At 43.4% G+C, this 14639-nt stretch overlaps 1 protein-coding gene across 1 annotated transcript in view; it reads right to left on the bottom strand.

The window, feature by feature from the left end:
- MTMR7 (myotubularin related protein 7) overlaps window positions 1-14639 on the bottom strand; it is a 128397-nt gene that overhangs the window by 11111 nt on the left and 102647 nt on the right. The window contains exons 8-11 of the mRNA XM_055120087.1: window positions 10454-10563; window positions 8035-8160; window positions 4864-4913; window positions 1357-1557 (exon numbers count right to left, since the gene is read on the bottom strand). Of these exons, the coding sequence (XP_054976062.1) occupies window positions 1357-1557; window positions 4864-4913; window positions 8035-8160; window positions 10454-10563 (487 nt within the window). The remainder of the gene's footprint in view (window positions 1-1356; window positions 1558-4863; window positions 4914-8034; window positions 8161-10453; window positions 10564-14639) is intronic.

Genomic DNA, 14639 nt, shown 5'->3' with positions numbered 1-14639 from the left:
AGCTGACCCATGTTTGATCCCCAGCATTCCATATGGTCCCGATTACCACCAGGAGCTATTCCTGAGTGCCAAGCCAGGAGTAAACCCTGAACACTGCTGGACGTCACCCCAAAACAAACACAAATCTGTATTTTTACTAATTTCCAATTCATAAGTCAATGCTACTAGGTGCTTTATAATCATCATTTTATTATTATTATTATTATTATTATTATTATTATTATTATTATTATTTTGGTTCTCTGTGCCATATCGGCAGTGCTCAGGACTGATTTCTGGTTCTGTGCTCAGAGATCACTCCTGGTAGGGCATATGATATGCCTGGCATTGAATTCGGGTCAGCCATGTGCTAAAGGCCCTATCCACTGTATTACCACTCTGGGATCTTAAGTGTTTTATTTTAAAATCCACATTTCATGTACTTTTTCCTTCTGGATAAAAACAGTAGAGTCTAGATCTACTAAGAGTGCCTTGATTTAAAGGGAATACCCTGCCACAGAGGCAGGGTGAGGTCGGGGGGAGATGGGATTGGGGGGGAGGGATACTGGGTTTATTGGTGGTAGAAAATGGGCACTGGTGGAGGGATGTGTTTGTGAACATTGTATGAGGGAAAAACAAGTTCTAAAATGTGTGAATCTGTATCTGTACCCTCAATGGTGATTCACTAATTAAAGATAAAATAAAAAATTTAAAAAAAAAATCTAGGCTTGGAAGCAGTGAAATTTTAAGGGACAAAAAGAAGAGAATTGATCACTTGTAAATTATAATAATAAAGTAGATTTCTTAAAGTAAAAAAAAAGCTACAAAATTCTCAAAATTTACTCATATTATTGTCCAATTATGCAATCACTAGTCACATAAGGCTGGTGAACTCTCAAAATATGGCTTATCTGAACCGAGATATTTTGCAACTGTAAAATGAACAGTGAAATTTGAATATTTATTACAAAATATTTCTTTGATAATTAAAAATACTGATTAAATGTGAAAAAAAAGAGTGCCTTGATTTTCAAACTTGCTTTCCCAATTACATCTGTAAATCTTATGAGAGAATAGATACCAAAAGTATCTGATATTTCTTTTAAATGCAAAAAATCACTTTATCTAACTCAAGAAAGTTTCATTTCAATATTAGTGTCATATCTACCAACCTATCTCTGGATATTAGGCAGAAACTGGGGCAAATGAGCTTATTTCTTCAGTCAGTTGACAATATTAAATCATTTCTGAAATGATGCTAGGAAAAAGAAAAGAACTTTAATTTATCTGTATAGATTTGGGGCTGAACAGTCTTGCAAATTATGAAAGGCATCTCAGTCACCAAAATCATTTGAGAAAATGAAATAGAAAACTTACTTGAGTTCTTGTCTCTCCTTTTGGCTATTACACAGGAAGTTTCCAAACTGGCAGGAATAAATGTGATGTTGAATGTGAATTAGAAATCTCTCATTGAATTCAAAGGCACAGGGAAACTGTTCCATTAACTGCCATACACACTCAATGAACTGGTCGATAACTGGAGAGATCTCTTTTGGATCACCGTCTAGATTTCCATATCTATAAAATGAATTATTTGAGAGTTTGAATTTTAAATTAGAAAAGTATCAATGCAAAAATCATCATAAAAGCAACCCTAATTCATCAATAAATCTTGTCTTCTGAACTCAGAATGCACAGTGAAAAAATAACTTCTTAAATTCTAATTTCAAGAGAAACTAGAGGAGAGTGGATAGAGAAAGGACCTATTGACATAGTTATATAAGAACTATTCCCCCCCCTGCAAGAACTATTTGTAACTATGTAGACACTATTGTATCACTGTATCACTGTCATCCCTGTTGCTCATGGATTTGCTCTAGCGGTCACCAGTAACATCTCCATTGTGAGACTTTGTTACTGTTTCTGGCATATCGAATACACCACGGGTAGCTTGCCAGGCCCTGCCGCAAGGGTGGGATATTCTCAGTAGCTTGCTGGGCTCTTCCAGAGGGGCAGAGGAATCGAACTTAGTGGCTACAAATAAAATCCAAAATATTCCACAGGCAAAGAGCATTATTTATTCAAATTCTAAAAGTGTAGCAAAATTTCTGAATATTGCCGTTGTTTGAATCAGTGGCCAGTGTAAAAGCAGGAAAATATGTCTAAGCAAGTAGTTTCATTTGAAAACTATCATAGTTTAACTTTTCCTATGTTTCACTTGGGAAGGAAGGAAGGAAAGAAGGGAGGGAGGAAGGAAGGAAGGAAGGAAGGAAGGAAGGAAGGAAGGAAGGAAGGAAGGAAGGAAGGAAGGAAGGAAGGAAGGAAACCTGAAAAAATAATGGTTCCCAAGTTTCTAAGGATGTTTATTTCTAGAGCAAAATTAAAACTTGTCTTAGGGGCCGGAGCAATAGCACAGCGGGTAGGGCGTTTGCCTTGCACGCGGCCGACCCGGGTTCGATCCCCGGCATCCCATATGGTCCCCCAAGCACCGCTAGGAGTAGTTCCTGAGTGCAAAGCCAGGAGTAACCCCTGAGCATCGCTGGGTGTGACCCAAAAAGCAAAAAAAAAAAAAAAAAAAAAAAAAAAAACTTGTCTTAATGTTTAGATACACATAACCACATATTCCCATGTGGTATCTCCCATATTTTGTTTTTGTTGTTTGTTTTTTTCCTATGACTGTATCAGAAAGTTTTTCCTCACATTTATGTTTACTTTTAAATGAAGACTGGCTAGTTAGCTAGATTTATTCATCCTGCACCTTAGGTTAATAAATTTATATTATGTAAAGAAACTATATTATGTAAAGTATGTCAATGTATCTCGATTAAAAGAAGACTGCACAGTTACAATTATCCAGCTAGTCATTATATCCAAATTCCTTCTGTCCATATTTCCTGCATCTCAGAGATACTACCCTAGCAGACAGAGCTTAAATACCATCCGCCCCCACAACTGAAAATGACAATGTGCTCTTAAGAAAGGTTCCTTAATTATAACAGAACTCCAGATATGCACAGAATCAGTGCTTGATGCAGAGGATATTTACAAAGGTTTGGTAGGGGGATATTCACATAAACTTAAATTTTATTCTAATTAAACACTGAAGGAGTCAAAATTATATTCCAAAATAGTTAATGAGATTATTTGTATACTGTCTAGATTTAACTTTTAGAACTGGAAGACTAGACTTTTATAATACTAACAAAGAACTGGCTCCAAAAACAATAGCTTCTATTTATCGCACGCCTAAGTGTATGGGCCAGGCATGGCTCTGGGCTAGTTCAGATCCTTTCAGTGATTCTTGCTATGTGGCTCCATGGGATGGGAAGGCTCGCCCATTTCACAGATACAAGGTGAACATTCAGAAAAGACTAATATCCAAGAGCACACAGCTAGCAAAAGCTACAGCCCAGATTTGGTGGGTCATTCTGTGATACCTGCAAGGCAATCACCATAGTAACTGGAACAGATTTCACCTATGACGTGAATGCCTTTGGACAAGCCCTCTTTCATTCCCAGGATCTTTACAAGAAATTTCCTTAGACATTTAACATTGACAGCTTAAAGTGATGCTTGAGCTTTAAGATGAGAAACATGGGAACATAGGTGAGAATTCTGGAGCACATGGGTAGTGACACCAAACCCAAACTGTCATCGGGATGTAGTGGGGAGGGCCAGAGCAGGAGGGTGTCTGCCTTGCACAAAACTGACCTGGGTTCAATCATGGGTATTCATATGGTTCTAGCCCCACCAGGAGTAGTCCCTGAGTGCAGAGCTAAGAGTGGACCCTGAACACCGGGTGTGCTCCCAAACCAAAATGAATATAGTGGGGAGAAGGAGGTGTGGGGGATGCATGAGGACAAAGGTCAGACCAGAAGGGAAAGGAGTAGATCATGGCCATTTCAGTGGTGGTGGTGTGGAACTACTTTGAACATCAATAATACACATTTAAAAACCATTAAAAAAAAAAAACATTAAAAAACTGGAACAACAGTACAGCAGGTAGGGTGTTTGCCTTGCATGCGGCTGACCCAGGTTCGATTTCCAGCAGCCCATATGGTCCCCCAAGAACCGCTAGAAGTAATTCCTGAGTACAAAGTCAGGAGTAACCACTGTGCATCACTGGGTGTGACCCAAAAAGCAAAAAAAAAAAGAAAAAAGAAAAGAAAAAAAAACATTGTAAGCCCATTATATAACAACAATAATATGCATATTACTGTAGTTATTATTAAACGATAATAATATATATATATTATGGAGTGATAGCATAGCAGGTAGGGCGTTTGCATTGCATGCAGCCGAACCAGGTTCGATTCCTCCATCCCTCTCGGAGAGCCCGGCAAGCTAATGAGAGTATCCTGCCCACACAGCAAAGCCTGGCAAGCTCCCCGTGGCATATTCAATATGCCAAAAACAGTAACAACAAGTCTCACAATGGAGACGTTACTGGTGCCCGCTAGAGCAAATCAATAAGCAACGGGATGACAGTGCAACAGTGCTACAGTTATTACATATATTATTGTAGTTATTATACATAATACTATATATAAAGAGAATAGGTTAGTAAGTCAGAAGTATAAAGCAGGAGGCAGATATATTCTAGGTTAATTAAGAAAGAGCATTCTCCCTCTCTTCTGAAAAATTGACCAATTCATTCTGTCCCCCCAAAAACCAAGAATAATCAGACTAGAAATTCTGAGATACAATGTATACAGCAATATTTTTATTTCTGAAATCACACATACACAACACACACACATTCACACACACACACAAAGAAAAACATTTTTAAAAACAAAATTAATTCCTCCCCATTCCTTCAAGTGGGGAAAAGTGTTTTTAATCTTAAACATTCAGCACAACAGGTTTTTAATTCTTTCTTACCTATGATTAAATTTATGACCAAAGGAAATCCAGTCCTTTTCAATTAGTACCTGCAGAAGAAAGAATATAAATATCATAGAAGCAAATGAAGAAAACATAGAGACCATGATCAATAAAAAGTAGGATTCCAAATTCTTGGTATGGAAGCGACTCTCCTCAGACCACCCACCCACGTGCGTGCACCCACCCAATGCAGCACACCTCAAGGACTAAAGGTCATTCACAGGAAATTAAGGAGGTGATAGATGAAAATGTAAATGCTCCCACAGAGCTTTCTATGAGCTGCTCATTTTTCTTCACACATGATCTCATACATTTCTTGCATTTCTTTATACATGGTCTTGTTTCATTGTGGAATCGGTTCTCCTTCATTCTCATTTTACAGCAGATTAAATGCCTAAAATCTTGCAACTCGGTACTGGTGGCAATTACCTCTTAATAATAGTTCCTACTGCTCCAAAGCTCCTATCTTCCCTCCCTTTATTTTCCCCCCATAATTTTTGTTTGTATTCGTTTGAGAGAACAGGTCACACCCAGTGGTGCTTGGGGCCTACTCCTGGCACTATTCAGGCACTGCTCCCTGTAAGTACTGAGGGGGGTCTCTATGGTGTCAGGGATCAACCCCAGGGCCCCCACATGCAGAGCATGCACTCAGCTCACCGAGCTCTCTCAGCACCAGAGGGCATTTCTTAAATAATATGTGATGATGCTTTGCAGTACAACAATGAAGACTAATCTTTTTATAAGAAACAATTATAAAATTGTTTATACTTGTGTAATTTTAAAATTATCAAATTTTTCCCAGTGATCTCTATAACACATCAAAAGGATTATAAACATAATGGATGTTTGGGACCGGAAGTATCTGCCGTGCCTTAGAATTTGAGCTAAACTGGGTTTATGATTTCATATTCTCTGAACTTTGAAAGTTTTTAATTAAAATAATAGAGAGAACGGAAGACACAGGGTTAAGGCACATGCTTTGCCTGTCACCCATCCCAGTTTGATAACTAGCATGACATGGTCCTCTGAATATTGTAGGGTACAGCCCTGGAATCCCTCAAGCATACCTGGATTAGCCATGAAGGGCCCCCCAAGCCCACAGGAATGACCAAATAATCCCCTGCATCACAGGACTCGCGAAGCACCCCCTCCTTGGACCCTCACATTGAACCACTGACCCAGCTGGCCAAGATTTGCTGAAAGAGGTCCCTGGGTCTCCTGAGAACTAACCAGAGTACCACTAATTCCAAATAAATAACAGGGAATAAATTCATCAGTCTTACCAGCACACTAAAATTTCCAGAATTTTCTCCTAAAAATATCAATATGGCATGGTGACTTTTGCCCGTACCTACTCTGAAGTCTAAGGGGGCAGAATCATATAGTCAAAGGTGGGAAAGGATGGTGGAAATACAGAGGCCCAAGGAAGTGGCAAAACTATCACAGTAACTACAAATTGTCCTGCACTTTCAGAAAAAGGCCCAGAGAAAAAAGCTTCATCTTCTCATCCCATGTAAGCTGGCATTGCCTGAGCAAGGAGGTCTGGCCAGAGAGAGTTTATTTGGCTCCTCTGCTACTGTGACAAGGGAACAGCATGAGTTCAGGATCTACTAAAGCATCTTTACCAAATCATGGTTCAACGGGCAGGTTCCTAAGAATGCTCCCGGTCACCTGGAAGTCCCTTTAAGAAAAAGGTAGTAGTTTCATGGGCGTGGTGTTGGAATTATGTGCACGAGAAGCCATCATTAAAAGTATTTTAGATCAGAGAACCTTGATCAATAAAAAATAAATAAAAATCAAAAAGCAAAGAAATGTTTTACAGGAAGGAAGGAAGGAAGGAAGGAAGGAAGGAAGGAAGGAAGGAAGGAAGGAAGGAAGGAAGGAAGGAAGGAAGGAAGGATGAAAGAAGGAAGGAAGAAGGAAGGAAGGAAGGAAGGAAGGAAGGAAGGATGAAAGAAGGAAGGAAGAAGGAAGGAAGGAAGGAAGGAAGGAAGGAAGGAAGGAAGGAAGGAAGGAAGGAAGGAAGGAAGGAAGGAAGGAAGGAAGGGAGGAAGGATGAAAGAAGGAAGAAGGAAGGAAGGAAGGAAGGAAGGAAGGAAGGAAGGAAGGAAGGAAGGAAGGAAGGAAGGAAGGAAGGAAGGAAGGAAGGAAGGAAGGAAGGAAGGAAGAGGTTACCAGCTTAATCGAAGGTCTGCCCTCCCAGGTAACCAGATAAATACAGTGCAATTGGAAGAAGCATTTCCCAGGTTACCATGTTCTTAAACAGATGCCAACTTCAGAAGGGAAGGTATTCATAATTTCAAGGTGGGGAAGTGGTGGGGAGGAGAAAACACGAAAACAGTCAATATTTTCTTCCAAGAGATCAGAGAGAGTACAACAGGTAGGCACTTGCCTTGCATGTGGTCAACCTGGGTTCAATCCCTAGCTCCCCAACTGGTTCCCATATACTGTCAAAAGAAGTCAGCCCAAGCACCACAAGCTGTGGCCCAGAAACAAACAAACTTCTCTTCCACTACTGTAAAGAATCACTTTAAAATTTTAAGCATTGGGGCAGGAGAGATGGTCCAGAGGACTCAGTGCTTGTGTTTCGACAGCTGAGTGAGGATCAATCCCCAGCACCTCATAAGGTGCTCCCAGCTTCTCAAGGATGATCTCTGAGCAGAGAGCCAGGAGGAGATCCCTGAGTACAAGTGGGTGTGACCCCAAAACAAACAAAATTTTAAAGACCCCAAAGTTAAGTTTTAAGCATGAAGTGAAAACACTTTTCCCTCTTAAGAACATTCTTCTTTACATGCACAAAACAGAAATTGTTTCTAGTCAAACTTTTTCCTGAACACTGTTTCAGTTATATACTCATATGCTACCTCAAACTTGAAAATACACAGGAATAGACAATAAAACCCATTGAATAAACTGCTGGACCTATTTTCTATTTTTCCCCCAAAATTCACATTTAAATAGTGTTGAGTTGAATTGGTTCCAACAGCTCAGAAAGTCACCTCATTACTCACCACCTATTTCTCCTTTTCCCTAACTAAGCATGCTGATCTATGAAGAACAGTCCAGTGGATGGAGTGTGTGTGCTGGGGGGAGGGAAAGGGGGAGGAGGTGCCCATCACCGCCCGAGGAGGGACTCCTTCACTCTCCATCCCCGAATCGGCTACTCACCATGAAGCCCTTCAGAGTCCGGTAGTGCGGGTCCAGCAGGAGGCTGGCCACGGAGCACACCTGAGCGGTCCTGTCCCAGCCATCAGAACAGTGAACAAGCACACTCGCCCCTTCGTCTGCAACTGCCTGAAATACACAGGATCAGCAGGGCCTCCGAGAAGGGCCCCGAAAGGCAAGCCGCGATCATTAGAAGGTCTAGGTTTGGCGTGGGCCGCTGAGACAGCACAGCTGCTAGGGCGTTTGCCCTGCACATGCTTGTCCTGGGTTCGAACCCAAGTACCACATATGGTCCCTAGAGCCCCCCCACCCAGGAGCAATACCTGAGTGCAGAGCCAGGAGTAAGTCCTACCCCACTCACACCTCTACCCCACAAAAAAACAACCAGAAACAAAAAGAAAACTAGGTTTGGACTTATTCTTACAGAAACAGGACAAAACCCAATACCCAATACCATTAATGCATTCGGTATTCACACCCACCCTAGTTAGGACACAGGCAAAGAAGTGATGGTAACAAAAGCTTTTCCTTCCTTTCCTCTATCCAGATGCATGGGCCACTTTAGTGAATCCTAAACGTGTCTCCTGCGTAGACATATTTCCTCGAGGCATCCCCCCCCCTACACCTGCAACTGTCTCACTTCCCTCCTACGTTTGCACGATAAGCCCTCTAAGGCATTAAATTCCGACGCTGCTACTGGCTCTCCCCATTCCTAAAAATGAAAGACACAAAAACTGATAAAACTATGAACTTAGGAATCTGGGGGGATGGGGGGATGAGGCGAGCAGGAAAAAAAACAAAGACAAATTTTATTGCCAAAGGGAGCTGGTGGGGGTAAGGAGAAAATACATCAAAAGAGATAAGGCAGATAAGGCACTTGCTTTGCATGCAGCTTACCCAAGTTCAATCCTGGGTACCCCATATGGTCCCTAGAGCCTCACCAGGAGTGATTCTTAAGTTCAGTGCCAGGATTAAGTCCAGTGTGCCCAAAACCCAAGAAAAAAAAAATTACACAGGGGCCACAGAGAGAGCTCAATGTGCCGTATGCAGGCTTTGCATGCAGGAGGCTGGGTTCCATGGCACAGCACTACAAATCCACAGAGCCACGCCAGCGTGATCCCATGTGCAGAGCCAGGAATTGCCCCTGAGCACTGGCAGGTATGGACCCAAAACCTAAATTAATGATTTTGTTTAAAAAAATCATAGCAGGGGCTGGAGCGATAGCACTGTGGGTAGGCGTTTGCCTTGCACGCACCAACCCAGGTTTGATTCCCAGCATCCCATATAGTCCCCTGAGCACCGCCAGGAGTAATTCCTGAGTGCAGAGCTGGGAGTAACCCCTGTGCATCGCTGGGTGTGATCCCAAAAAAAGCAAAAGATAAAAATAAAAAAATAATCATAGCAACGAGTCTCTGAGGAAAGAATTTCTCTTTGCTATTGGAAATGCATGAACAAGGTTTAGCTGAGTATCCTGATAGGAAACAAACTGAGAAACAATATATGCTTCTGAAAACACAGGGATATTATAGCCGTCTTCTTCTTCTTTTTTTTTTTTTCTTTTTGGTCACACCTGGTGATGCACAAGGGTCACTCCTGGCTCTGCACTCAGGAATTACCCCTGGTGGTGCTCAGGTGACCATATGGGATGCTGGGATTCGAACCCAGGTCAGCCGCCGCATGCAAGGCAAACGCCCTACCCGCTGTGCTATCGCTCCAGCCCCTATAGCCATCTTTATTACCCCTGAAATTCTATGTTCTTTAATCTCCCACACCGCCATGGAAGCGCTGCTGCAAGAGACTGATCTCATTGTTTCTCTGGCTCCGTGGCACTCAGCAGACCACGAGCACTACAGAAACATTTGCTGGATACACGGGGCATATGGGGGAGCAAAGCAGCTATCAAAAAAGGCAGTTGTCTCCAAGATATAAACCAGAAAGATTATTTACAAAAATGCAGAGCAATGAGCTACAAAATAGACACTGCATTCCAAAGTAGCCACACACCAGTGGTAGCAAGCTGTGGCCATGGGAATCTACACACCAGGACTGAGCGATTGAGTGAGGGAGGGAGGGAGGGAGGGAGGGAGGGAGGGAGTGGTTTTCCAAGGAGGATGCCTCAGGCAAAGTGACTCAACACCCAGCACATCTGAGTGTTAGCTCCCGTAGAAAATTCTTTTCTTACCCAAGACCAAAGCTAACTGAGAGAATATTCTGAAAATAGATGACTCCTTGAGCACTGTGCCTCTAACTATTAACAGAGCACTGGATTCTCAAGAGCAAATCCTGTCACCTGAAGGCAAACCTCAGGGCAGCGCAAAGCCTCAGAGCTCCCTGCGGCCAATGGGGGGGGGGGGGCAGAGGGGGCACTAGGTTGCTCTGCCCCTTCCTCTATCTTCCTTTATCTTCTCTCTCCATCACGTACCTTTGCAATGAAGCTTCCTGCGTCCATGATGGCCTTAATGTGCCTCAACCAGCCGGAGTTCTCCAGGCCCCACAGAAAATCACTCATGGAGGGAGATTTAAGTTCACACACTGCAAGATCAAACAAAGGCAACCTCTCATTGTACACATCTGCTCGAAGTTAGATAATGCAGCACCTTCTGGAAGACTGAAGATCAATATCCTAGCTTGCTACACGGTTCTAGTGGGCCCTGTGAAGCAATGTTTTCCTATATTATTTTTCCTGGGAGAAGCTGTGTCTACTTAGAAAGAGTATGATTACAAAGTTTAAATTCAAAAATTAAATTAAAAAAAATCACTGTCACCATGATAAAGCAGATATCTCTTCTTCCTCCCACTTAAGATATTCAAACGACACACATATGCAGATATAAAGCTAACACCCTTGATAATCTATCATATTATTAACAAACAAAAATTTGTTTGTTTGGGGGCCACACCTGATGATAGTACTGTGGGTAGGGTGTTTGCCCTGCACATGGCGGACCTGGGTTTGATCTCACATGGCATGCCATACGGTCCCCAAGCACCAGCACGAGTAACTCCTGAGTGCAGAGTTAGGATTAAGTAGAGACTCTTGAGCATTGCTGGGTGTGGCCCCCAAAATAAAAAATAAAACAGAATAAAAAAAGTTATGTGGAAAGGAAAGGAAGAGGTTAAAAAAAAAAAGAGAACAGATGGAGTGGGGAAAGACAGGAAGAGAAAGAAAAAGGAAAGTTTATTTAAAAAGGGGGGGGAAGAAGGAAGGGAGAAAGTCATATATAGTATCATATGCCAAGCCATCCTGCTTCTTCCTTTTGAAACCCATTAATATTTTAGTTGGTCCGAAGGATGTGAGTTATTGTTAAACTGAAACCCATTAATATTCTAAGATGGATTTTGTCCCTTTATTATACTTATCTTGGACAAGTTGCACAACATATCTGTGCTTCAGTTTAATCAGCAGTAAAGTTTCTTCAACTATAATATATTTTTACTCAGATAGTTTACATTCTTATTTGTTTTGGTTTTCAGGGCACCACCAGCGGTGCTCAGGCTACTCCCAGGAGTTGCTTGGGGACCATGCACTGTTGAAAATCAAGTCTGGGCCTCTTACATGCAAAACACACATTTCAATTCACCAAACTCTCGGTTATGTTTGTTTGTCGGCTTGCTTTGGGGAAGCAAGGCCATTTTTATTCAATGAAGATGCGAGAGGAGACAAAGAGAGGAAAGATATGTCCACGAAAGAACACGGGGTTCTCCAGATAGAGAGAAATAAACAGGCAAAGGAACATGGAGACCGGAAAGCCAGATGCCTGTGCCAGGGAGCACACGGGCAAGAAGAGCAGCCTCTGCCAGGGGATCTTCTAAGTACCAAGCTAGACTCCTGGTGGACATGCATGCCCCCTTCGGAGCTATCTCCCTGGCCCCACGTGACCATTTTAGTGATGGTCGGGAGGAAGCAGATTACCCAATTCCTCAGTACTTGCATCTAACTGGAACAGAAGTAAGACACAAGCCTCAGGGACTTTGCACGGCAGGAGTTAGAACTGTGATTTCCTACGGGAAACTGCGCTGTTGCCCAGGTGGACTCCAGGGGGATGTAGGACACCTGTCTCTGCAGACACCCACATGAAGAAACCGAGACTTACACGAAGATACTGCTACCTGGACCTAGTCCCGAAAGTGATTGCTGTCGAACTCATACTTTCCTCACCTGCAAGAAACCTCAGCTGTGACATGTTCCTGTTGGGGCAGGGTGGACCCCTGCACGGGCAAACCCCTAAACACTTGGGAGCACCTCTGTGGTTTCATGGAATCCTATAGAAAAACGCTGTGCCAAGTTCAGTTCTCAGAAATTCAGTTTCACAATAAAATTTCAGAACCAGCCCAGGAACACTGTTTTCCCCAAAAAGCAAAGGAATGAGCAGACAGATAGAGATAGACAGATACAGGGGGGCACGCCACGAACATGACTTCATGGAATGGCAAGTTGGAACTGATGGGAAACAGCACAGGAGTATGGAAGGCGCCACTGCAACCTGAAATGAGCCACTTTCCTGATGGGTTTGGAGCCACCCAGCTGACAGAGTGGGGCTGATCAGTCGTAGGGCTGGCGGAGCTGGGTCCTATCATCTAGGCCATCTCAGGCCAGGCTTCCCCAGCGCCCCACTTGGTACTACCACAGAAGGGACATGGAAGAAGGGTGTGGGCAGTAAAGTGTAACGAGAGCACCATGTCGTGTCCCCGCACGGATGAAGCCTGTGTGCCACACCCCCAAGCCCTGGCTACCCTACCTGCCTCGGCTAATCTTCCCGACTGACAGCCCTGCTAACCTCTGGGGACCAGGGTACAGAAAAAACACCCTTCCGCACACCTCTCCACCGGCACCCCGGGGCTCTCCTCAGCCTCCCCCACCTCATCTAAAATAACACCCTCTTTCCAAATCACCGTCAGTCATCCGGCAGCCCTAGTCCAACACCAACAGTGGCTCAAAGAGGATTGAAAAAATTCTGAGCCAATTTTCCCTGAAGGGGAAACCAAATTGTTCTAGAACAAACAAATTGTTTCGGGGGTGACAGTAGCCTGCTCCAGGTGATGCGGTTCACCTGCGACAAAGTTAAAAGCACAAGCATCGAGCTGGGCTGGAACAGAGAGAGGCTGGGATGGAGTTCCTTCATCGACTCCACTCCAGGCAGAAGGCAAGGACATCTGACGTCCAGACAGAGCAGCGAGGCCCGAAGCTACAGCCCAAAGCATGGTATAGATGGCCTGACAGAGAAAGATTTCTGGCAACACATCCCACTTGTGGGACAAAAAGTAGAAGAGCCAAAGAATGGAGTTTTTCAGCTGGTTACTTGGCCACAAGAGATATCCTTTTCGCTAGGAATCTCTGTGTTTAGTTCAACTGTTTTAGGTCCCACAGAGACATTTATTAATTTACTGATTGTTGTGGCTCTGTTCTCCTTCCCACCTCCGTAACATGTCTGGATCTTTCTGTTCTGCTTTAAATCATAACTTATGATTTATGGCCCATTCATCTTTGCCCAGTTCCCAGAAAGGGTTACTCAGAGGTCTTCCTCTTAGTTACCTGATAAACAACCTGTTTTTGTTCCTAGCTCTCCCACTGCATTCACAGGGTGGTGATTTAGATCAACAGTACATCAGGCTAAAACATTCCCCAAGCAAAAAATTATAATAATCAAAGAAGGTGGGTGGGAGCTATAGTACAGCGGGTAGGGTGCTTGCCTTGCACGCGAATGACCTGGATTCAATCCCTGCACCCCACAGATTTCCCTGAGTCAGCCAGGAGTGGTCCCTGAGCGCAGAGCCAGGAATAAGTCCTGAGTACAGCCTGTGTGGCCCCCAAACAAACAAATAAATGAAGATCAGAACCTGCAACGTTGAGTCTTCCTGTACAAGCGAGAGCAAGCCGCAGCCATCACACTCTCCCATATGGTGCTGACAGTGAACCTGATGCCAGGCAGAAATTTCAGCCACATCAGTGAAGAGGGTCCTCAGAAGGAGGATCGTGAGGCTGTGAGACAGACCACAGCCCCAGGCAACAGAAAGCAGCTCCTCGGCAAAGGGGCGGGCAGGGGGGTGGGTACAGCAAAGGAACAGCGGATTGTTTTTGTTTTACACATGGAACTCTCCAGGCTGAACCCACTGAGGAGAGAAGGTCTTGCATGCTGCTGCAGCTATTAGAGCCTGGTTCGAATCTCCAGCACGACACACAGCCTTCGAGCCAGGATTATACCCTGAACACCGCCAGGGAGGGCCCAAACTGCCCTGCCCAAATAAGAAAAAGAATTTTTTTTTTCATTTTCTTCTTGAACTTCTTCTTTTTAAAAAAAATTTATTCTTTTTTTGAATCACCATGTGGAAAGTTACAAAGCTTTCAGGTTTAAGTCTCAGTTATACAATGCTCGAACACCCATCCCTTCACCAGTGCACATATTCCACCACCAAGAATCACAGTGTACCTCCCCCCCGTCTCCCCACACAGGTGGGGTAAGAAACAGAAATTTAATGGAACTATTTGATTTTTTAAAACACTCCAAGACTGCACTAATGACTGAAAAAAAAGAAATCTAAACTGAAAACCTTAAGCCATCTGCCTTGAGGGGGGTGGCGTTTCTCCTCTCTTCTTCCTTACTCCACAG

The sequence above is a fragment of the Sorex araneus genome, chromosome 1, assembly GCF_027595985.1.
Source record: "Sorex araneus isolate mSorAra2 chromosome 1, mSorAra2.pri, whole genome shotgun sequence".
NCBI classification, from domain to species: Eukaryota; Metazoa; Chordata; class Mammalia; order Eulipotyphla; family Soricidae; genus Sorex; species Sorex araneus.
This window is presented reverse-complemented; position numbering and strand designations above follow the sequence as displayed.